Genomic DNA, 26,362 nt, shown 5'->3' with positions numbered 1-26,362 from the left:
ATACGATGCGGGTAATTTAAAAGTACGCCGGCATATCAGTAGATACGCCGGCGTACACTGTCTGTGGATCTGGCCCAATGTATTTAACCTAGCCTCAAACAAGCATAAAAGGCCCTATGCTCCGAATTAGTTTTTTAATAAATTTGGACTAATTAGTTAATTTCCGAAATTTCCCATTTTCCGAATTTCTAAATATCTAATCAAAATTTCAGAAATTTGGAATTTCAGAGATTTGAAAATTCCAAATTCTAGAAATGTGAAAATTCAAAATTTCGGAAATTTGGAAATTCAAAATTTCGGAATATCAACATTTCGGAAATTCGAGAATTCTAAATTAGAAATTTCGGAAATTTGCAAAAATTCTAAATTTGGTAAATCGCAAATAAAAAATGAAAATCTGAAAATTCTAAAGAATGAAAATTCGAAAACCCGAAAATCTGAAATAACTAACTAATAATAACTTGACTATTACCAGGGCTTTTTTTCAGGGGGAACTTGGGGGAACTCAACCTCTGGCTCATACCCTTTGGTGTCTGCTCACCACAATCACTTGTAAACACAGAAGTCTGGTTTCTGTGTTTACGAGTGACAGCTCTGCACTCTGTGTGTAACCACCCAAACTCTGCTCTCTGTATGTAATGCAATCCTGGTATTCAATGCCCCTTTAAGACCCTTCTACTGTTTGTGAAATCTGAACGGGGTCGTTGTTGAGTTCCTGCACCTATTTTCGGAGAAAAAAAGCTCTGACTATTACTAACTATTAAATTATAGGTATTGGAATTTCCTTTCAAATTTAGCTGTTAGTGAGCGTAACGGATATCAATTTAACCAAAGTTACGAATGATCCAAAATAACGAATGCCGCATCTAAAAGTATGGAACGTAACAATCTAATAATAATACTATAAACTTTTTATTATTATTATTTATTATTAATTTGTTCCATTCCATTTGTTTAGGTTGAAAAAATTCCATCTAGTTCAACCATAAAAATAAATAAATAAAAAATATCATACAATCCAGTGGAAGGCGAAACAATTCCTTCCTGACACCCGAGAGACAATCAGATTTCCCTGGATCAACTTTACCTATAAATCTTAGGGCCAGATTCACAAACAGCGGCGCAAATTAAGTTACTCAAAACTTATGTCATTTAAGTTACGGCGCCCTAATTTGGTGTCGTAAGTGCCGTATCCACAGCGCATTTGCGCACAAAATTGCGCAAGCGTAACTTAAATCCCGAGGCGTAAGGCGGGGTTATTTCAAGTGGGAAGGAAGTAAGCACTGGAGGAGGCGCACCCTGCCCCATCAGGCTGAGTGAGGAGGAATGGGCAGTGGCCAGGTGTTTCCACCCACAGCAGGTGGTGGGCCTGCCTGGCTATCAATCTGATTCTCCTGTGAGGACAGGTAAGTTTTGGGATTTTCTATCTGGTGATTAGCATGTGTGGGTGGGGGAAGGGAAGATGTGCCAAGTGTGTGGATCCTCCAACCTGTGATTGTTTTGTGTCCTCCACACATGGCCAGGAGATTGCTGGCCCATCAGGCCAGGAGGTTGCTGGGCCATCAGGCCAGGCTGCACCATCCCCTGGACAACAGCCTGCAGAAGAGTGGCCATACCTCCCCTCATGGGGAGGTTGAGGGGGAGGAGGATGAGGGGGTGGAGGCTGAGGATGAAGATATGGACATTGCCAGGGAAGTCCTTTTGGCCTCGGATTTGTTTACCCCTGAGGCTGGCAGCAGTCAGGCCACCATCAGGGGTAGCCCCTCCCACTCCTCCCCCAACAGGCCTCAACCCACAAGGGTCTCTCTCTCCCCTCCTCCCAGGCCACAAGACTCGGCTGCAGGCAGGATGGCGACCCATGAGACCAGGGGGGTGGCCGAGCGTCTGCCGGCCAGTCTGCAGAGGGACAATGCCCGGCAGACCCGCAATCTGGCTCAGATCAAACAGACTCTGAGCCAGATGGAGGACAGCCTGGGTTCAATTAAGGAGTCACTCACTGATGTGGCCACAAACTCCTTGGCGGTCATCACATGCTTGTGTGACCTGCAGACCGCCACAACAGGCGTGGCCCAGGAGGTGAGTGCCCTGACCCAGGCTGTCCAGGACAATACCCGGGCTGTCCAGGCCAATACAGCTGCCCTCACAATCTGTCTGAACAGGATAGCAGTGGCCATGGAGGGCAGGCCAGCAAGAGGACAGTCACCAGGGGAGGCTCCTCCTTCCCCTGCTCACCCCCCCATGAGTCTCCTCTTTCCCCTGCTCACCCCCCCCCCAGGAGGCTCCTCCTTACCCTGCTCACCCCCCCCCCCCCAGGAGGCTCCTCTGGTTGGCCGTGGCCGTGGGCGGCCCAGGCGTAGCCGCCGCCGTTAATTTTTGGGGGTACTTTTTATTTTTTATTTTTTATTTTTTTATACTGTACTTATGATTTGTTTTATGTGTGTGAATGATGTGTGAATGTGGGGGTGACATTCCTGATTAAATAAGGGTGTCATCCTCAGTTTTGGTGGAGTAGGGATCCCCAGGACCAGGGAGAAGTGATCCCAGGTCCATGTGAATGGTGTAAGAATGCACAGTGACATAATTGGAGCCGTGGCATGGCGTTACTGCTCCCAAGTACCATTGGAGGGGTACTTGGATCTAATCCAATTAGATGTGCATGTGATGTGTCTGTGCTAGGGACCACAGTGGGTGTGCATGCATGCATTCTCATTGTGACATGATTAATGTGTGTGTTTACTGTGCAAAGATGCATTCTGCGAGGCGTCTCCTGACTGCTGTTCCCTCAGAAGAGGGGGTACCCTCGGTTACTAAAGTCACTAGTCTAGCTATGCGCATGGATGCCCCTGGCATGTTGGCATACAGATTGTTGTCCTGCAAGTGTGTGTGCTCAGCTCTTCCTTAATGGTGTTGCTTTAGCTGACATTTACACGGCTGGTGTAAAGTTAGGGCTGCTTTTATAAAGTGTAATTTTACACCATGAAACTAACAGAAGCGCACAGGGCGTAATCTACGCCGCACACACTTAATTTTTTGGATCGCCTTATCTCCCTCATTTGCATCTTTGCCTATCAAAACAGCGGTCTGTCTAGCGTATTTTGCGCTCGAAGAAGCGCCGGTGTAATTTTTTTAGGTAGGACGGAAAAAACAGGATTTCAGGCGTAACTCGTTTTGAGGATCAGGCGCAAAAATACGCGCGGCGCATCTTTCAATTACGCCGCGCATCTCGAGTTAAGTTGGTGCAAGTGCTTTGTGAATCTGGCCCTTAGTGCTCAGTTATATTATATACATTTAGGAAAGTATCCAGGCCTTTCTTAAAGCAATCTACTGAGCTGGCCAGAACCACCTCTGGAGGGAGTCTTTTCCAAATTTCACAGCTCTTACTGAAAAGAAACCTTTTCGTAAGTGAACGTAATGAATACGAACTTATCCGAAGCTCCGAATTATCCATAATAACGAATGCCGTATCTAAACGAATGAAACTTAACAAATAATAATAATAAATAACAATAAAGGCCCCTTTCACACTGACCGGTTTAGCGTTAAAAATAGCGACTAAATACCGCCTGAAAAAATCCTGCACTGAAGCGGTACGCTAGCAGGACCGCTCCAAAAGTCCTGCTAGCCGCATCTATTTGTTCCATTTGTCTAGATGCGGCATTCTTTATTTCAGATCATTTGTAACTTCAGATGAATTTGTATATTTGTTACGTTCACTAACAGACAAATTTGAATGGAAATTCCAATACCTATAACTTAATAGTTATTATTAGTTGGTTATTATTTAGATTTTTGGATTTTCGTTCTAATTTTCGAATTTCCTGAATTTGCGAATTTCCTGAATTTGCGAATTTCCTGAATTTGCGAATTTTCAAATTTACGAATTTTCAAATTTACGAATTTACGAATTTTTGAATTTATGAATTTTCGAATTTATGAATTTTCGAATTTATGAATTTTCAAATTTACGATTTTTTTAATTTATGTATTTTCAATTTTTTTTAAATGTATGAATTCCGAGTTTTCGAATTGTCAAATTTTTTGTATTTTCAAATTTACGAAGAACACAAAAAACAAATGAAACGAAAACTAACACATTTTTCGGCAGTACACGTGTCTACCAAGCGAGCAGAATCTGATAACCTAGTATAGCGGGGCATCACCTTTTATGTGACCTAAAGACTACCATCTGCTGATCAAGAAGGATCTCGGCTCCCTCCGGTGGTCAAGTTGTGATATAGCCACCTTATATTTACTTTGCATTGTTACAACAAGGAATTTTGGGAAATTGAGTACAGGGAGAAAGAGACTCCATTCCCCTGGTTTTGTTATAGACTACAATACCCAGAGAGCAACTGTACAACCCCAGAATGCTTTGCTGCCCGCACAGACTTCTGGGTTAGGTAATTTAAGAAAGAGGACATTCTTGGCGCGCTCTCTCGGGACTGCCTCTCCAACCCAGAAGGAGGCCTGCGTTGAGGTGTCTCACTGGAAACCTAGGCCGAAGCCTGAGGCCTAGCCATACCCGAGTGGATCACCATCCAGCGACAGAGGGAGCATCCCTGACGGAGTGATTGGACGGTGTCCCAGCACGACGGTGACTTGTGAGAGAACCAGAGAGTGTCATCCTGAAGGACTGTGAATCGGAGTTCGCAGACGGAGTGTTCCGGGAGGACAAGGCCTAATCTGGTTGGGTGAGATGGGCACCTGCCCAAACCTACTGACTGTGTGGCAGGAGGGTGGATTGTTTGCATTCACCACTGGGATTTAACTGGCATTTCCCTCCAGTTGACATATTCCCTTTTTTGAATTACAAATTACCCTTTGCGTGCCAACGCATGCCTACGCGGGAGTGCACGAACTGCTGAGATCATTTGTATTGAGGTTTGGTCTGGCCCACCAAACCGCATTAGTGGAGTATATTATCTAGAGCAGGGGTCATCAACCTCCGGGCCGCGGACCAGTACCGGTCTGTGGCCTGTTGTCGAGCGGGCCGCCATCGGAGCAAGAGGTGAGCCCTGTCACGGACCGCAGTATAGTTAGCAGCCTGTATGTATTCTGCCATTTCTCCCGAGCGGCCGACAATGTCAGCCTATTAGCAAGGCAGGGGGCGGGACGGCTACAGATCGCGACAGAGAGCGAGAGCTGCCAAACTTATATTAACATGCGGGCGATTGCTCACTTGTTATTATGAAGAGTTTTTCACTCTCTGCCACGATCTGCAGCCGTCCCGCCCCCTGCCATGCTAATAGGCTGACATTGTCGGCCACTCGGGAGAAATGGCAGAATACATACAGGCTGCTAACTATACTGCGATCCGTGACAGGGTTCACCTCTTGATGAAGCATGAGGAAATAGACATAGGCTGCAGGGAAGGCAGCTATTAAATTGGCACTATGCAGGGAGTACTGTGATTGGAGGGGGGGAGGGGGGTGCATAACTGCAGGGAGGACTGTGATTGGAGGGGGAAAGGGGGTGCATGACTGCAGGGAGGACTATGATTGGGGTGGGGGGGTGCATTAATGCAGGGCGGACTGTGATGGGGGTGGGGGTCATGACTGCAGGGAGGACTGTGATTGGGTGAGGGTCATAACCGCAGGGAGGACTGTGATGGGGGGCCATGGCTGAAGGGAGGACTGCGATGGGGGGCCATGACTGCAAAAGGGCACTGTGATATAAAGGGGAGTGTAATCCTTACAGTGCAGGCCCCTTTATATTACAGTGCTCCTTTACAGTGCAGGGTGGGTTGTAACACTCCGCAAAACACCCGCCTTCCTTATATGATGCCCCCCCCATGGGCCCTGAAAAAAGTGACTACACCAAAAGCGGTCCCCGGTGCCACAAAGGTTGGGGACCACTGATCTAGAGACTGCCTATTAGATATAGCAAACTGTTGATATCTATTTACATACTCTTTAGTTCGGTAATTGGTTTCATTAGTACTGTACAGCGTTGTTGTTAAGAAGAGCTGGGTGAGGCTTGGCAAGGAGGTGCTTTAGTGTGGATATCTTGCTGAAGGGGCTCCTTTGCAGTGTGCTTACACAGGTCCGCATAGTTGTTATAACTTATTTTGTATTTATCTGTTACCACTAATTCTGACTCTTGTAGGGCCCTGTTGTACTTGCCCCCTCCCTTGGACTACAAGAGAGTCAGGACGCCCACTAACACACAGCTCCTTTCTCTATCTGCAACGTAGAGAGTGTCCTGACTCTCCTGTAGCCTAAGGGAGGGGGCGAGCACAACACTCCACACCAGGGAGAAAGCCTTGCATTACTGTGTGGAGTTACAGACAGAAGAACAGGAAGTGAGGATTTCTCAAAAGAAATAAGGACATTTAAAAGCAAAATGGAAGGATGAGGTAAGTGAAGGAGGACTGCACTAAGGTAAAGGAAGCTATTTAGGAAAAAAAAATTGTACCTTTACAACCCCTTTAACCACTTGGGATCCGCGCTATGGACGAAAGACGTCCACAGCGCGGCTCTAAAGTGCCGAGTGGACATCTTTGGATGTCCTATTGTTGTCATTCCCCGTGTGCGCCGGTGGGGGCGCGCCGCGGGGAAACAACGTGCCCGGCGCATCGCTCGGGAGCCGATGCGTGTGCCTGCCGGGCGCGATGTCCGCCAGACACCCGCGATCGTCAGTGACAACAGGGACTGTATAGGCCTTAACTAATACACAATATCAGATTGATGTGCTTTATTATAGATAGTGAGATCTGTTCTTTCCAACAACTCCTGAGTGTGTCCTGACGAAAAGAAAAACAGCGAAACGTGTTGATGCACAGGGGCTCACTGCTGTCTATATGGTGTCAACATTTTGTTCACACCAAACATTTATGTCTATTGTGTATTAATTGTTTGTGTTTTTTTTTTAATTATTTTGATACTTGCTCTGTGTGCGATTAATTGCTATCAATAAAATATATTTTTACTATACTCTCGTCCATTTTGCCTCTAAAGTCCGATTTAGGGCCATTTTGGCCCACCTTTTTTTCCCAATATTTACCCTTGTATTAATCTGATATTGTGTATTAGTTAAGGCCTATACAGTCCCTGTTGTCACTGACGATCGCGAAATTGAAGTTTGAAAAATAACCTCCTAATATTTTAAGCAGTAGATACATTTTTTTTGCAATTAAAGTTGAATTCCAGATATGCAATTTTTTCATAGTTTCACTGACCCAGCTTGCACCAATGTAAACATGTATGCGCCATACCTGTAGGATACCCATGGAAGCTGGAAATCACTGTAGGGGGCACCACTCTAAAAGTGATTTCCATTTGCTTCAATGAATGCAGTGGGGTTCATTTACTAAGCCTGGAGAGTGCAAAGTCTGGTGCAGCTGTGCATGGAAGCCAATCAGCTTCTATCTTTAGCTTGTTTGACCACTTGCCGAATGCTGCACGGCGACATACATCGGCAGAATGGCACTGCTGCGCAAAAGGGCGTACCTCCGTCATCAGCAGCTAGCGGGTCCCATGGACTTGATGTCCACCAGTGGCCCGCGATCGTGGCATGGAGAGGCAGAACGGGGAGAGGCCTATAAAAAATTAAGCATTTCCCTGTTCTGCCTAACAAGATAACAGGGATCTAGTGTTCCCAGTGATCAGGAGCAGTGATCTCTGTCATGTTCTAGTGAGCCCATCCCCCCTACAGTTAGAACACATCCCTAGGACACACTTTACCCCTTGATCGCCCTCCCAGTGTTAACCCCTTCTCTGCCAGTGACATTTACACAGTAATTAGTGCATTTTTATAGCACTGATCGCTGTATAAATGTCAATGATCCCAAAATAGTGTCAAAAGTGTCCAGTCTGTCCGCCGCAATATCGCAGTCTCGATAAAAATCATCGCCGCCATTACTAGTAAAAAAATATATAATAATAATAATGCCATAAAAATTACAAAAATCTTTCCCATAATAAAAATGTAAAAAATATTAATAAAAATGCCATAAATCTATCCCCTATTTTGTAAATGCTATGGCCCAGATTCTCGTAGGGAGCGCGTATTTGTGTGCAGGCGTAGCGTATCGTATTTACGCTACGCCTCCGCAACTTTGACAGACAAGTGCAGTATTCACAAAGCACTTGCTCTGTAAGTTGCGGCGGCGTAGCGTAAATTGGCCGGCGTAAGCCCGCCTAATTCAAATGTGGAAGATGTGGGCGTGTTTTATGTAAATTTATTGTGACCCCACGTAAATGACGGTTTTATCGAACGGCGCATGCGCGCGCATGCTCAGGATCACGTCGATTTTTTAAATTAAATTGCGCCCGCTCAATGCCTAGTCGACATGAACGTAACTTACGTCCAGCCCCATTCACGGACGACTTACGCAAACAACGTAAAACGTGAAAAATTTTACGCTGTTCTGACGTCCATACCTAACATTAGTACGCCTCATCTACGCCTCATAGAGCAGGGGTAACTATACGCCGAAAAAAGCCTTACGCAAACAACGTAAAAAAATGCGCCGGCCGCACGTACGTTTTGAGAATCGGCGTATCTAGCTCATTACCATATTCGACGCGTAAATCGACGGAAGCGTCACCTAGCGGCCAGCGTAAATATGCAACTTAGATACGACGACGTAAGAGACTTACGCCAGTCGGATCTAAGACAAATCTATGAGTAACTGATTCTATAAATCAGGCGCATAGATACGACGCCTCAAACTCAGAGTTACGACGGCATATCTGGAGATACGCCGGCGTAACTCCTACGAGAATCTGGCCCTATATCTTTTGCACAAACCAATCACTATACGCTTATTGCGATTTTTATTTTATTTTTTACCAAAAATATGTAGAAGAATACACATCGACCTAAACTAAGGAAGAAATTATTTTTTTAATATATTTTTTGGGGGATATTTATTATAGCAAAAAGTAAAAAATATTGTTTTTTTTTTTTCAAAATTGTCAGTATTTTTTTTATTATAGCACAACAAATAAAAACCGCAGAGGTGATCAAATACCACCAAAAGAAAGCTCTATTTGTGGGGAAAAAAGGACGTCAATTTTGTTTGGGTGCAATGTCGCATGACTGGGCAATTGTCGGTTAAAGCGACACAGTTCTTTATCACAGAAAAGGGCTTGGTCAGGAAGGGGGTAAATTCTTCCGGGGCTGAAGTGGTTAATTGAGCTTTGACAAAGAAACCTGAAAGCTTATCAGTGTCTACGCAAAGCTGCACCAGATTTTGCACTCTCCAGTTTTACTAAATCAACCCCAAAGTGTTCTCAGCGCGGGGCCCGAAAGCAAGCGCAGATCATTGGAGCAGCGTTGCCTACTGCAGTGATTTCCAGCTTCCATGGGGATCCAATAGGTATGACACATAGGCCCAGATTCTCATACATTAACGTTGCTCCTGGGCAGCGTAACGTATGTGATTTACGTTACACCGCCGCAGGTTTACAGGTTTACAGCCTGATTCTCAGAACACTTACCTGTAAACTTGCGGCGGTGTATCGTTAAATCGCTCGGCGCAAGCCCGCCCAATTCAAATGGGGCGGGCACCATTTAAATTAGGCGCGCTCCCGCGCCGAGCGTACTGCGCATGCTCCGTCGGGTAAATTACCCGACGTGCATTGCGCTAAATGACATCGTCCCAACGTCATTTGCTTAGACGTTTACGTAAATGGCGTCCAGCGCCATTCACGGACGTCTTACGCAAACAACGTAATTTTTTTTAAATTCGACGCGGGAACGACGGCCATACTTAACATTGGTTGCCCCTCTTAATAGCAGGGGCAACCTTACGCGTCGCGTACGCTACGGAAACGACGTAAATTCTAAGCGTCGACCGCGCATATGTGCGGGAATCTCGCGTAATTACCTAATTTGCATAGACGACGGGGAAAACGACGATGCGACACCTAGCAGCGGGAAAAAAAATAGCTTTTAAGATCTGACAGCGTAAGAGCCTTACACCTGTCAGATCTAATGGGTATCTATGCGTAACTGATTCTAAGAATCAGTCGCATAGATACCCGGGGCCAGATGAGGAGTTACGACGGCGGAAATGGTGTTGCGCCGTCGTAACGCCTTTGAGAATCTGGGCCATTCTGTATATACTAACAGTGGTCCAAGCTGGACAATGGAACAATGTAAAAATTGCCATACCTAAATTTCATTTTTAAAATTCCACTCCACCTAAATACAGGGAAAATATTCCACAAATGTATTTTACCTTTTGATCCCATAGGACCTTCTTTTCCCGGTTTTCCAATCTCACCAATATCCCCATTTTCACCAACATCACCTGAAAAAAAATATAATTAAGGATTAAGGAGGAAGCACAAAAAATGATACACAACATATTAAGAATTCAGTTTCTCTTTAACCACCCAGCCCCCCTCCCCCCGTTTTACTTACCTGAGCCCCGAATTTCTGTGGGCGCGATCCCGCGTCGCTCTCTTCATGGCTTCTTGGCTCTTCATTGGATAGATTGATAGCAGCGCAGACATTGGCTCCCGCTGCTGTCAATCAAATCCAATGACATGGGCGCCGGGGGCCGAGTCATACACTTGGCGGCTATGGATGCCAAGTGTATGACTCAGGAGTGCGCCTGCAAGGTAACCCCCTCAGGAGACAGCTTCCCAGATGGGGTCATCTAATGTGGGGAGGAGCCGAGGCAGCTGCCATGGGACCCCAGAAGAGGACGATCAAGGCCATTCTGTGCAAAACAAACTGCACCGTGGAGGTAAGTATGACATGACATAACAATAATAAAAAAAAAAACTATACCTTTACAACCCCTTTAAAGGTAAAACACACAAGTTAAGTTTTTGTTATCAATGTTGTCACCAAGACAGGAAGTGAAGGACAATCTCCACAAAGGTGTGAAAGTGAGATGAACTCCTCCGTGTGCTACTATGTTTACCTTTTACTGTTTAGTCACAGAGTGGGAATGGGAAGGAGAGTTAAAAATGAAACTCCATCAGAGAAAGATCAGCTCCCCCCTCCTGCCAGGTAGGACTGTGGTGTGTAGTACAGCAGTGTAAATCTTAGGGCTAAATGGACAGAAATACAAATCGTTTGGCAGGTAAAAGAGCTCCGTTATGTGTGTTTTATTTAATTTAGCTGGGTAGCGCTGGCTGTCGGCGTCCTCTTTAACCACTTGCAGACTGTCCACTGTAGACATATGGCAGCAGGGGCAACCTGATTACGTACCGAGTATGTGATCCGCGCGCCCCCCCCGCCACTCCAGCTGTGCTGCGATTGGCTGCAGAACAAAACAATCAGAGGGTGCTGACTGCTAGTAAAAACAGCACGCACATTAACACTGGTTAGGCACACATTTAACCCTTTGATTGCCCTTCCCAGACAGTGTCATTAGCACAGTGACAGTGCATATTTTTTTAGCACTGATCAATGTATTAGTGTCACTGGTCCCCAAAAAGTGTCACTTTGTTTTCGATTTGTTTGCCGCAATATTGCAGTCCTGCTATAATTTGCTGATCGCCGCCATTAGCAGCAAAAATAAATAAAAACTCCATAAATCGATCCCATATTTTGTAGATGCTATAACTTTTGCCCAAACCAATCAATATACGCTTCTAGATTGTAAACTCTAATGATCAGGGCCCTCTGATCCCTCCTGTATTGTAACTCTACAGCCTGCCCTCATGTTGTAAATCCTGTATAATAATAATAACAATAATATTATACGCTTATTGTTTTGTTTTTTACCAAAAATATGAAGCAAAATAAATTGATGAAGAAATTTCATTTTTTTATTGGTTGTGTTTTATAGCAGAAAGTAAAAAATTATGTTTTGTTTTTTTTTCTTGTCTTGTTTATAGCCCAAAAAATAAAAAACGCAGAGGTGATCAAATACCACCAAGTAACAAAAATAGTAACAGTATATATTTTTTATTAAAATAGATGTACATACATGAATAATACAGCATGGTAGCTCAGCCAATAGATTTGCACATAATAAAAGGTAATTAAAATTGATACAAACGTTATACAATGCAGTATATACAAATGCACGCATCAGAGAACCCGACGCACGTTTCGCGAGATCATTGCTCGCTCATCAGGGGTGGATGCAGATGGAATGTATCAATGAACGAAGCCAGTGTCTCCATTGCTGAACCCCCAAATGGACGGCAGCAGCCAAAGTGTGACACAGGAGCTGAGGGGGAGAAAGCAAACACAGATACCCCCAGGGAGGACGTCAAGCGGCAGACATGGCATGGGTAAAGGTGAATGGTCCTAATTGTCTCAGTATGCGACTTGATAGATATCAGCTGATCCAATAATGGAGCAGACATAGAGACCATGGGTAAAAAAGTAAATCCTGAAGCAGTGTGTTTGTCTAGGAAATCAATCCCTTAATGTGTAGAATCACTGAGCAGCAGTAGAAGTCCATGTGATGTGCATGGTGAGTAAAGGAAAGTTTTTTAAATTGTCAGTCTTGATTATAGCCCAAAAAATAAAAAACGCAGAGGTGATCAAATACCACCAAAAAAAAGCTCTATTTGAGGGAAAAATGGACATTCATTTAATTTGGGTACAGCGTTGCATGACCGCGCAATTGTCAGTTAAAGTAACGCAGTGCCGTATCGCAAAAAATGTCCTGGTCATTCAGGAGGGTAAATGTTCTGGAGCTGAAGTGGTTAAAGTGGTTGTAAAGGACATTTAAAAAAAAATAAACAAACATGCCTATACTTAGAGGAGGAGCCAGGGGCGGCCACAATCCTCCTCTTCTTGGGTCCCCCGCCGGCACGCCTGGCTCCTCCTCTCTCGCTATTGCCCCCAATAGGAAACTGATTCCCGTGGGGGGACTCATGCAGGCTGCGTCTATTGACACAGACAGCGAGGCTCGGCCCCGTCCCCCCCACTACCTTGTCACTGGAGTTCACTGACAGGAGTGGGAGCCAATGGCTCCTGCAGGTATTGGTCTGCCCAGGGAGGTGGGACAAAGCCAGGTGGTGGATCGCGATGGGGTTCAGGTAAGTATAAAGACTGGGTGAGGGGGGAGTCTGACATGGAAGCTTTTTTACCATAATGCATGGAATGCAGTAAGCCAGGTTCACACTATTGCGAATTGGATGCGGCATCTCCACATCCAATTTGCAATAAATAGCAGGAGAATGTGAATGGCTCTCTATGGAGCCGGTTTACATATCTCCGATGCGGCTCCGGAGCCCTGTGCGTCTTTTGGTCCATTTCAGGTCTGAATTTAGCCCAAAATACGGGGTGAATTCAGACCTGAACAGTGAACCAGGACACATAAAACTCCTGCTGGGAGCCGCATCGGCATTAGGTGTGAACCGAGACTAAAGCCTCGTACACGCGACCGGTTTTCCTGCCAGGAAAACTGCTAGGAGAGCTTTTGGCCGGGAAAACCGGTCGTGTATGTATGCTTCCTCGCAGTTTTCCCAACAGGAAAACTGAAGTGAATCACGGCGGGAAAATAGAGAACCTGCTTTCTATTTTTCCGCCGGCATTCCCAACGGTTTTAAACTCGGCAGTTTTCCTGTGAGGGAGCATACACACGGCCGGGATTCCCGGCCAAAGCTCTCCCTGCAGTTTTCCCGACGGGAAACCCGACCGTGTGTACACGGGGAAACTTTACAGAGCAAGTTCTCGGTTTTCCCATCGGGATTACCGCCGGGAATCCCGGTTGTGTGTACAGGGCTTTAAGGTAAGAAACCTTGAGACTTTAGAACCGCTTTAAGCCACTTGGCAGAATGTTTTCTCAGTCGTTGCTCTCCCCAGTTATTGGACAGCACAGGGGGAATAAGGAGAAAAGAGTATGGTAAGGAGATCTGTAAGTGAAACTGCAGCGAAGGAAGATCAGGTCTCGACGTGATTCTTGTGAAGCTTTCAGGATCATACACACGATCCTGAAAAAAAAAAATGCTCGAGCAAAGCGCAGTGACATACAACACGTACGACGGCACTATAAAGGGGAAGTTCCATTCGATTGGTGACACCCTTTGGGCTGATTATGCAAATGTTCCTTCTCATAACCTGCTTCTGAGCATGCACGTTTTTTTCCCCGTCGTTAAAGCCTACACACGACCGACGTGAAAAATTACGAGAAAAATTAGAGCAAGAAAAATGCTCTGTAGCCTACACACGATCGTTTTTAACCACTTCCCGACCGCCGCATGTAGATATACGTCGGCAGAATGGCACGGACAGGCACATCAACGTACCTGTACGTGCCTGCCTAGACGTGGGTCGGGGGTCCGATCGGGACCCCCCCGCTACATGCGGCGGTCGGGTTCCCTCGGGGAGCGATCCGGGACGATGGCGCGGCTATTTGTTTATAGCCGCTCCGTCGCGATCGCTCCCCGGAGCTGAAGAACGGGGAGAGCTGTATGTAAACACGGCTTCCCCGTGCTTCACTATGGCGCTGCATTGATCGAGTGATCCCTTATATAGGGAGACTCGATCGATGACGTCATTCCTACAGCCACACCCCCCTACAGTTGTAAACACACACTAGGTGAACACTAACTCCTACAGCGCCCCCTGTGGTTAACTCCCAAACTGCAACTGTCATTTTCACAATAAAGAATGCAATTTAAATGCATTTTTTGCTCTGAAAATGACAATGGTCCCAAAAATGTGTCAAAATTGTCCGAAGTGTCCGCCATAATGTCGCAGTCACGGAAAAAATCGCTGATCGCCGCCATTAGTAGTAAAAAAAAAAAATTAATAAAAATGCAATAAAACTATCCCCTATTTTGTAAACGCTATAAATTTTGCGCAAACCAACCGATAAACGCTTATTGCGATTTTTTTTACCAAAAATAGGTAGAAGAATACGTATCGGCCTAAACTGAGGAAAAAAACATTTTTTATATATGTTTTTGGGGGATATTTATTATAGCAAAAAGTAAAAAATATTGCATTTTTTTCAAAATTGTCGCTCTATTTTTATTTATAGCGCAAAAAATAAAAACCGCAGAGGTGATCAAATACCACCAAAAAAAAGCTCTATTTGTGGGGAAAAAAGGACGTCAATTTTGTTTGGGAGCCACGTCGCACGACTGCGCAATTGTCTGTTAAAGCGACGCAGTGCCAAATTGTAAAAACCCCTTGGGTCATGTAGCAGCATATTGGTCCGGTCCTTAAGTGGTTAATGACCAATTTAAAAAATGTCCGTCTGCGGCCTCAGTGGTGTCCTCCCGGCTTCTCCCGCGCTGTCTCCGAGCCGAATCCCCGCTTCCCGCGCTCAGTTTGAACGCCTCCGCCGACATATACCGAGCGCAGTACACTCGGGCACGCTCGACCACGCTCGGCTTCTCACGCATAAACGTCACAGGGCGTGACCATGAGCGAAGCCGAGCCTGGCCGAATGTACCCGAGTGTACTGCGCTCGGTATATGTCGGCGGAGGCGTTCAAACTGAGCGCGGGAAGCAGGTATCGGCGTATATCGCGCACCCACGATTTTCCCCTTATTTTAAGGGGAAAAAAGTGCACGTATACGCCGATAAATACGGTAGCTGTTTGCCTGGAGTTCACCTTATTTATAATTTTGAACATCTCATCTCATCCAGCTTTACCAGGGCAGCTTGCCGATTCCAGAGGCCAGCCTTTCTTTCTTTTCTTTCTTTTTTATGCATTTTAAATATTACAACTACGCTATTATTATTACACTGCAAATGCATTTTATGTGTCTGGTGACGCACTATACCTTAGCACTGAGTAATATATTTACATTTATCCAAAAACAGATAGCGGGGCATTTACTGGAAATATTATGAGGCAAGCGGAGAGAAGGAGTTAATTGGGGGATATGCTGGCTCTGGACATCCAAAACAAATTCAATAAATTGCAGGTTCTCTTCAGATGAAATAAAACAGAGCAGGGAAGAGGAACATCGGTTTACAATTGTGCGGGATGTGGGAAACAGAATCACAGACTCTTCAGGAAGTGTGGGCAGCTTGGCACGTTCCTCCGCTCTCACAGTATGAGATGTTATTACACACCACCTTTTAAATAGGAGAGATGGAAGAAAAATATATGTGGGGTTATGTTCTGCTTAAAGTGGACCTTGAGTCAGAAAGTGAATGCCTGCTATCTTAAAGGGTTAGTTCACCTTTACAAAAAAAAAAAACTGCCTATACAAGTACAGGATATTTGGGGATAAAAGCAAACTATGCAGCTCTGACTAAAGTAGAAAAATGCCCTTGTTATAGGCAGGGCCGGATTTGCTCTCCCTGCCACCCCAAGGCCAGGTTCCGCAATGCACCCCCTCCCTGCCAACCAAAACCCCCCCCCCCCAAAATCAACGGAGAATGGGCGGCACGGTTAGTTAAAATATGTTTTGTTTTGTTTTTTTACTTGTTTATCACTTTTTTTTATTATTATTATTATTATTATTTGTAGCTTGTCGCTTACTTTTTTTAATTTTTGTATAATTTTCTTTATTTTTCCTTATAATTTTTCTTATTCTTGACTTTTTTATTTTATTAATTTCATTATTATTTCTTCTTATTTATTTATTTTTTATCAATTTTGTTCACTTAACTTTTTTGCTATCACACAGGAGAAAACAATTGCCTGTGTGATAGCAATTGGAGGTGACATGTTCTCTTTATTGACCCTGTCACCTCCAAAACAGGAGTCCTAGCACTGTGCTAGAACTCCTGTCACAGCTGGGATGGGAAGAGCACAGCTCACCCCTCTCTCTGTGTACATCGGCAGCAGGGACAGGAGACAGACTCGGTGGCCGGGGGGAGGACGGAGTCCCGAAGACAGAGCCAGCAAAGAGAGGTATGTGAGGTGGGGGGAGAGGGGAGGACGGACGGGAGCACACATTTTACAAGTGATTTCGGCGACATCGCCGCAATCACTTGTTAACGAGCGAGCGGATTCCCCCATAACTTACCGCCCTTAACTGTATGTTCCGGGCGTCGGGGGACTCCATGCCACTGCCGCCCCTTGGCGCCCTGCCGCCCCAAGACCTGGCCTCAGTGGCCTTGTGGGAAATCCAGGCCTGATTATAGGTGAAGGACATTTACATACCTCCTGAAGCCTGACTGGAATACTCCCAGGATATTGGTAGGATGTTACTAAGTGAGGCCCAGTCGTTACGGCTCACCACTCACTTTCTACCATTGTAGGCGGAAGGGGCTATAGACATGTTTACTACAGGTCCACAGCAAACAGCAGAATCTGACAAGTGGCACCACGTGCCAAACATGCCCAGTAAGGTACATGGGAGCGTGCCACAACCATAAGCCAAGCACCTAGCTCGCAGTTGCGGTGAGGTAGTGTATTACAAACTACCCCTTGAAATAACAAAAAATAGGAGACATCCAAGAGGTGGCATGATCACCTCCCGAATGCCTGATAGCCCCTGTTCTACTGACCTCTGAAAGTGATCCTCCAGCTTTTCTCAACTAGGGTCCCACGGAACCCCAGGTTCCTCTAGATCAGGGGTCTCCAAACTGCGGCCGGATGCGGCCCTTTGCTTGATTTTACCTGGCCCCTAGTATCTGCCCCCCAGCCATGCTGTGAACTGAATGGGGAGCTGCGAAGTGGCTGAGTGGGCGGCCACAGGGTCCAGGAACAGCCCAGCTGGGACAGCCGCAAATAGGCTCGGAGAGGGGTGCTGGTTTCGGTGATCCCTGGCAAATCATAATTCGACCCTCAGGTTGAGAACCACTGATCTAGAGGTTGTTAGGGGTTCCTTGAGCAATGAGTAACACCTACCTCTCAGATAAGTAACCATTGACACCAAGGTTCTTGTTGCGTGTCTTTGAGGGGCCATTCTTCCCAATGACCACAAATGTAAGGAGCATTCCAGTGGTGAGAGTACTAAATCGATCAATGGGTGGGAATCCTTTTCATATGCTGTTTCATTATCTATATTTAACTCTCATTATTATCATAATATAGTTTCCCCACTTTATTATTCACTCAACGTAGCAACAGTTGTAGGCCATTAACATGGAGTCCATGAAATGGAAACCCATGATCCTATATGTATCAAATAAAATCCATCAAACACATCGATTTGCAATTGATGTCTGTGAATATGTCCTCAAATAATGAATGTCCACATTGTCTATAGGCATTGATCCCCACATTGATATTTCCACTTGGGATTATTGGACAGCCCCACCCAGTTACTGTATGCTATCAGTGATTTCAGAATGACCGTAATGGAATAATACTATTCTAACATTGAGTTCCTGAAGAAGATCAATGGTCTAGGAAATGTGTTGAGGAACACATATACCTCTGCTTTGGTGATCCCTATGGAGATGATGATTGGGGCAATATAGAATATAGTACTGGATGTTCAGGGTGATGTGGAGGCTTGATTTTTTTTGTGAAGTGTAAATGATATATGTACTTTTTATATGTATGCAGATAGTTTTTATGAATGCAAATGTCCATATGTAGTTTTAAACCCTTACAGACCACTTTTAACTACAGGTAAGCCTATAAAGAGGTTACCGGCGGCTTCCGTGTGCATGCGCAGGAGTGACGTCATCACGTCTCCAGGCAATCACAGCGCCGGAGCCCGCGATACCCGGAAGTAACTCCGGGACCGATGTCACCGGCCGGAGCCGTGTACGGGGACCGCTACGCGGGCTTCGATCTAAGGTGAGTATTTCATAGTGAGCTAGTATGCTATGCATAACTGTCTGTAATAGCATTTTCCTTCTCTCTTGAGCGCTCTACTCTCACAGGAGATGAAGGAATATCCCCCTGTGGCACACAAAAAAGCCTGCAGGGGTTTTAGCTTTTCCTTTTACGAAAAAAGTTTAAAATGTAAATATACTTTATAATGCAGACCTAGTTTCAGCACTACGGTTTTAAAACCACTCAACGGCCACAATACATATATTGCGGTATACATATACTGTATATATATTGTGAGGGGTTAGCTCGGTAGCAGTAAGCAGCTTGCTATGGGGGCACCCAAGCAGGCGCTCTCCCGAGCAGTGGCTCTCTGTGTCTCCCTTGTACATAAGAACTCCTCCCTTCACAGTCAGTCCCCTCCCCCCACAGTAAGAATCACTCCAGGGAACACATTTAACCCCTTCCCCACCCCCTAGTGTTAATCCCTTCCCTGCCAGTCACATTTATACAGTAATATGCATATTTATAGCACTGTTCACTGTATAAATGTGAATGGTCCCAAAATAGTGTCAAAAGAGTCCGATCTGTCCGCCGCAATATCGCAGTCCTGACAAAAATAGATAAACCACCATTACTAGTAAAAAATAAAAAGTCATAAATCCATCCTCTATTTTGTAGGCGCTATTACTTTTGCGCAAACCAATCACTATACGCTTTTTTTTTGCCAAAAATATGTATAAGAAAATATATCCACCTAAACTGAGCAAAAAAAATAGTTAAAAAAAATAAAAATAAATTGGGATATTTATTATAGCAAAAAGTAAAAAATATAGCTTTTTTTTCAAAATTGTCGCTCTTTTTTTTTTAAAGTGCAAAAAAAAACGCAGAGATGATCAGATACTGCCAAAAGAAAGCTGTATTTGTGGGAAAAAAAGGGTGCCAATTTTGTTTGGGAGTTACATCGCAATTGTCATTCAAAGCGTGACAGTGCTGAAAGCTGAAAATTGGCCTGGGCAGGAAGGGGTGAAAATGCCCGGTATTGAAGTGGTTAAAAGTCAGCAGCTACACTTTTTGTAGCTGTTGACTTTTAATAAACACAAAAATGAGTGGTACTCAGATTTAAAGACCCAGGGGCAGATTCACAAACAATTGCATGGGCGCAGCGTATGCGAGATACGCTACGCCGCTGTAACTTACTGTTCCCAGTTTCGAATCCACAAAGAATTTGCGCCGTAAGTTACGGTGGCATAGTGTATCTCTTGCGGCGTAATGGCGCGCAATTGAAATGGGGCGAGTAGGGGGCGTGTTTCATTTAAATGAAGCGCCGAACGAACTGCGCATGCGCCGTCCCTAAATTTCCCGCCGTGCATTGCGCTAAATGACGTCGCAAGGACGTCATTGTTTTGATGTGTACGTAAATTACGTCCAGCCCGATTCACGGACGACTTACGCAAACTAAATAAAATGTTTAAAATTATACGCGGGAACGACGGCCATACTTAACATTGAGTACGCCACCATATAGCAGCTTTAACTATACGCCGGAAAAAGCCGACTAGAGACGACGTAAAAGAATGCGACGGCCGCTCGTACGTTCGTGGATCGTCGGAAATAGCTAATTTGAATACTCTACGCGGATTACGAAGGGAACGCCACCTAGCGGACGCCGAAGAATTGCATCTAAGATCCGAAGGCGTACAAAGACGTACGCTTGTCGGATCTAACCCAGATGCCGTTGTATCTTGTTTTGAGGATTCAAAACAAAGATACGACGCGGGAAATTTGAAAGTACGCTGGCATATCAGTAGATACGCCGGTGTACTCTCTTTGTGGATCTGCCCCCCATTTTTTAACAAAACGGTACAGACTTCTGCTACCGCTTTGATATGATGTAGAGGAAATACTGTTGCATATTCCTGTGACATATCAAGAATGGCTGTAAAATGTAATGAGTTGGTGAGAAGATCCAAAGATTGTTTAACTCACCAAGACACAGAGAAATCTTCCAGTGCAGGGTAACCCTTTCTTAACCAGAAGTCATGAAAGCATCGTCCCTATATGTCAATGTGACAATAACTCTACCACTAAAGGAGCTGCCCTAATAGTTTTTAAAATATTTTTTATAGTACAGTAGAACCAAATGCAAAACTTTTTTTTTTCTTTTAGTTTTGGATAGAGTGGAGATGGATTAGATGGATCTGCCCCCCACCCCAAAGCACCTTGTCTCCCCTATGCGAATGAGTATGTGGGAAATAGTACCCCTACCCATTCACCAAAAAAGTGAATAAGGACAGTACAAGAATTTTTGACAAGTCCTTTATTAAAAAATAAAAAAACAATGTCCCCCGATGTAGACATTTCTTAAAGCGGGAGTTCACCCGTTTTTTTTTTTTAACATTAGATTGAGGCTTATTACGGGAAGCAGAATCGGGTGTTTTTTTTAAAATGAATGCAGTACTTACCGTTTTAGAGATCGATGTTCTCCGTGGCTTCCGGGTATGATCTTCGGGACTGGGCGTTCCTATTTGATTGACAGCCTTCCGACGGTCGCATACAGCGCGTCACCAGTTGCCGAAAGAAGCCGAACGTCGGTGCGGCTCTATACGGCGCCTGCGCACCGACGTTCGGCTACTTTCGGGAACTCGTGACGCGCTGTATGCGACCGTCGGAAGGCTGTCAATCAAATAGGAACGCCCAGTCCCGCAGCCCATACCCGGAAGCGGCGGGAGAACATCGATCTCTAAAACGGTAAGTACTGCATTCATTTAAAAAAAAACACCAGATTCTGCTTGGTAAAATTAGCCTCAATCTAATGTTAAAAATAGATTTTTTGGGTGAACCTCCACTTTAAGTATGTAGCACTGCCCCCTTGAGGGCTGCTTCGATTTACCTGTTCATCTGCACCACCCTGACCCTGTGAACACTCTAAACCACCTGACACTCTGGGTTCAGACATCTTCTTGCAAGCATCTTTAAATGACACTCCAACACAAGTCAAATAGATATTATATTAGGCTTTACTGGAGTAAGGATATGTTTACAAAAAGGGGTTATTGATCAACTGTGTCCCGGATAAACAGCCGAGACTCAGGTGAGGAATCCCCTTGAAACAACTTAATTACAGTTCAACAGCACAAAATATATATATATATATATATATATATATATATATATATATATATATATATATATATATATATATATATATATATATATATATATTAGGGCTGTTACTGATCAAAATTTTTGTGTTCGATTAATCGATTTTTTAAAATCGATTAATCAACTCATTTTGATTAATTATAACGCACATACAGATCCAACTACTTTTAGCTGATCTCCTCCTTGCAGGCTGATTCCCAGTGCAGCTCCCAACCACTGGAAAAATGGATAGCAGGATACAAAAAACACACAAAGGCAGCGCTCGATGGGAATAGCATTAAAACTATTATAGTCTTCAAGTAGGTAACAAAATAAACATTAAAAAAGAACAAAAAGCGGCGCCCTCTAAGCGTAGTATGAAGTTTAATAAGGCGGACAAACGACAACAAATCATATGAGGGGTTACTCACAAAGATAGAGGGAATACAGGTATTTAAATACTGGTGTCATCTGAGGCTGACGTCTGGAAAGCGTAGACTCTGCTGAAAAGGTCTTTATTGCAGGCTTCAGGCAGCGTGATGGTGGATCCACACAATAATGGCCGTGGGGGGTGTCTCTGGGGGTCCCCGGATGATATCACAGCGCTGGTACTGGGGGAGACAGAGACGCCACATTCGGCGCGGTGGAGCGCAGCCGTGGAGCGCAAAACAGCTCCACGGCTGCGCTCCACCGCGCCGAATGTGGCGTCTTTGTCTCCCCCAGTACCAGCGCTGTGATATCATCCGGGGACCCCCAGAGACACCCCCCACGGCCATTATTGTGTGGATCCACCATCACGCTGCCTGAAGCCTGCAATAAAGACCTTTTCAGCAGAGTCTACGCTTTCCAGACGTCAGCCTCAGATGACACCAGTATTTAAATACCTGTATTCCCTCTATCTTTGTGAGTAGCCCCTCATATGATTTGTTGTCGTTTGTCCGCCTTATTAAACTTCATACTACGCTTAGAGGGCGCCGCTTTTTGTTCTTTTTTATTGTTTCTCCAGAATTGCTTCTTCTTGACAGCTGGCAGCCCTCCAAGCAAGAGAGTATATACCCAATCTATTAACATTTGTGCTACTGTTCCATGAATTTCTCAATGGACTGAACTTTTATCACAAATAACTCTAAAACCCTTTTTAAATTTATTATTCATATATAATTTTTTAACAATGTTTTAATTCTTCATTTTTATTAACATTCTTATGGATAGCTGAATAGGACCATTGCCCCACTCCAAAAATCCTCCCCCCCTTTTTTCATTATTTCCTAATCCTTCAGCTTTTTCATGAGTTTCACCATTTCATTATTCCATTTCCTAAACGTATATTTTCATCCCCTTCATTTCATTTTAGTGAGCGCTTGATTTTATTGATGCCACTGCTGAATCCCGTGAAGGGAACTATCACAACTCCCAGTGGATGGCTGTAGAATCCCAGGTTGATAGATGGAAGTGTAACAGCCCTTGCGTGTGGCAGATAGTGAGGTCCCGCCGACATGCAGATATGAAGGCACAGCAAAGGAGTCCTTCAGATGGACACGGCAAGCCCCGCCGGTGGCTGTGACGTCACTGGATCTCCGACGGAACTCCCTGAAGCCTAGCGGAGAGGTGAGTACAAATCAAAATAATTTTGATCGATCCAAAAATTTTGGATCGATCAAAAAAATTAAAGATTAATCGATTAATTAAAAGTTAATTTCCACAGCCCTAATATATATATATACACACACACACATATATATATTGTGACAGGAAGTCAGGTAAATCTGGGGGTGTTGTCACAGACGGGAGATACATTTCTGCCTTGTTTAGAAAACTCAGCAATTACTATCAGGTGTCGGCTGCAGAGGTAGCCAGAAAGGTTTAAGGACGTTGGATAGCTTCAGCTGTTCAGAATGAGGAAATTAAGGCCTCTATATGTTGTCAAGAGGATTACTGCTCAATGCTGTATCCTGAGGCTTGTTGAGTTAAGGCAGTGTTTCTCAATTCCGGTCCTCAGGCCCCCCCAACAGGTCAGGTTTTCAGGATTTCCCTCAGATGAAAAGGCTGTGGTGATTACTAAGGCAGTGAAACTGATCAAATCACCTGTGCAAAATAATGGCAATCCTGAAAACCTGACCTGTTGGGGGGGCCTGAGGACTGGAATTGAGAAACACTGAGTTAAGGAGAGCAGTGAGCTGAGGAAGACTTCTGAAGGTGAAGTGGTGGTTGATATTTTTGCTGTGTGATAAAAAATCAAAAAGACTATTGTTTTCTGCTGGAAGACCAGCAGTGTCTGTCCAGCAGTAGGCTGTGCCAGACTCCATAGGTAGGTTCCTGTGTTGTGAAGGTAGACGGCCCAAATGGCCAGGGTTTATTTTATATTTTGTTTTGTTTATGCTGTTTGGTTGCTTGTACTTGTTTCCAGCAAGATGGAAGAATAAACCATAACCCTTGTTTTTCAACCACCCTCGGCTGCCTCTCTGTAGTGTGTGTGTACCCACTCAGGAGGTCACACACCCCCGCTACCGAGCTAACCCCTTACACATGGTGGAGTGCCGCGGGCAATTAAAGTAAACCCAAAATGGAGGAGATACTGAAGCAGCTGGCTATAGCAAATCAACAGCAGGCAAATGCAGGTTTGCAGCAGAGCCTTGCAGCTCAACAACAAGCTCACCAAGAGAGCATTGCAGGCTTGGAACAGAGACACCAGCAGCAAATAGAGGCCATCGTGAAACAGCTTCAGAGACAGCAGGCCGAGGTTGGGAGTCAGGCCAGTAACATAATGACTTTTCGGGTAAGCAACTTATTGCCAAAGATGACTGCAGATGATGACCCTGAGATGTTTCTGACCACGTTTGAGAGAACAGCAGAAAAAGAGAGGCAGCCGAGGGTGGTTGAAAAACAAGGGTTATGGTTTATTCTTCCATATTGCTGGAAACAAGTGCAAGCAACCAAACAGCATAAACAAAACAAAACATAAAATAAACCCTGGCCACTTGGGCCGTCTCAACACAGGAACCTACCTATGGAGTCTGGCACAGCCTACTGCTGGGCAGACACTGCTGGTCTTCCAGCAGAAAACAATAGTCTTTTTGATTTTTTATCACACAGCAAAGATATCAACCACCACTTCACCTTCAGAAGTGTTCCTCAGCTCACTGCTCTCCTTAACTCAACAAGCCTCAGGATGCAGCATTGAGCAGTAATCCTCTGGACAACTTATAGAGGCCTTAATTTCCTCATTCTGAACAGCTGAAGCTATCCAACGTCCTTAAACCTTTCTGGCTACCTCTGCAGCTGACACCTGATAGTAATTGGTGAATTTTCTAAACAAGGAAGAAATGTATCTCCCGTCTGTGACAACACCCCCAGATTTACCTGACTTCCTGTCACAATATATATATATATATATATATATATAGTAAACTTTGGGGGTCTTTAAGCTCCGCGAGTCAAGTGCGTAAAAACCGTGTCAGTAAAGCAAAGGATCTTTATTGGTGACAAAACAAAATAAAGCTTTTCTTCAGCATCCAAAACGTCACAACAAAATTCCTGCTTGTTTCCAGCATAAATTAGGAAAAAGTCTTTCTTCAGAAAAACAACCAAAAGAAAGGCACATACGTTTTTAGTAAGAAGTCCTCCAGACCTTCCCTGCAGACACAGCTTCACTTCCAAACTACTCAAAGGTCCTCTCTGAGCAGCTAGTGTGATAGACGTGAAACTAAAATGAATATTTTTGTGTTATGATTAGAACCACTGAAATGGAGTGTATATTTTCCTTGAAATGATTCTTCAGATTTTGTCAGATATGTTCTTAAAGTATATTTTAACTTGGATGGACATACAGAGAGAGCTGTTGAAATCAAAAAGCAACTCCATCCACTCACTCACTCTGTGTCCCCCCTCCCTCCTGGATTCCTCAGTTGTAACAGGAAAAGCCTTCCCATCCCCCACATCCTGACTTTTACAGACCCCAGAAGGAGCCTGTATGACTTTTGGAAGAATATGAAATGGACTTGTGAGGAGAAACCACCCTTCTATGAACTGGCCAATAAAAGACTCACAAGGGTGATGGGGAGGGATTGATGGGTGTGTATTTTGTGACATCATGAAGTCAATAAATCTAAGAGGAGAAGGCCCGCCTCTCTCTCCTCTTTCATTATTTTACTACATTCTCTGTGTGTGCATCTGTCTGTTCTTCTCTTCTCTCATCTTCCTGCTGTGCACTTCAGCTCCAGACCACAAGAAGCTGTGTGTGTGTGTGTGTGTGTCTCTGTTTGTTTCTGCTTATTTTAACAGATTATAGCAGTGAATCATTACAAATCTAAATCACTAGCAGACTTCCATCTTGTCCTCACAGGTGCACTCTCCCAACTCACTCACTCCCTCCAGCATCACTTCCTGCTTTAATGGGTGGTTGTCTGTGAGATTTTAACCCCTTGTGCGCTGGCTTCCAGGGTTTAGGAGTGGAGGCTCCATCCCACCCAAATAACACTTTGGAGCCTCCAAAATTCCAGGCCCCAAACTACTTTATTAAGATAGAGAAGACTGCGAGCCAGTCCTCTCTGAATTAGCGCCTGCCTGGAACTTTTCACCCACTTTTGGGTGACCCCCTGAACCTTCTACCTCTATTTAAATGGACCATAGTCCAAACAGTGGTGCCGTATAGCACCCGTC

The 26,362-nt window shown here is 44.6% G+C and overlaps 1 protein-coding gene across 1 annotated transcript in view; it reads right to left on the bottom strand.

Moving 5' to 3' along the window:
- The window catches only part of COLEC10 (collectin subfamily member 10), a 91,858-nt gene that overhangs the window by 25,422 nt on the left and 40,074 nt on the right, over window positions 1-26,362 (bottom strand). The window contains exon 3 of the mRNA XM_040354890.1: window positions 10,187-10,258. Within this exon, the coding sequence (XP_040210824.1) occupies window positions 10,187-10,258 (72 nt within the window). The remainder of the gene's footprint in view (window positions 1-10,186; window positions 10,259-26,362) is intronic.

This window comes from Rana temporaria, chromosome 5 (assembly GCF_905171775.1).
Source record: "Rana temporaria chromosome 5, aRanTem1.1, whole genome shotgun sequence".
Taxonomy (NCBI): domain Eukaryota; kingdom Metazoa; phylum Chordata; class Amphibia; order Anura; family Ranidae; genus Rana; species Rana temporaria.
Note: the sequence above shows the minus strand (reverse complement) of the source record. Positions and strands in the feature narration are given on the sequence as shown.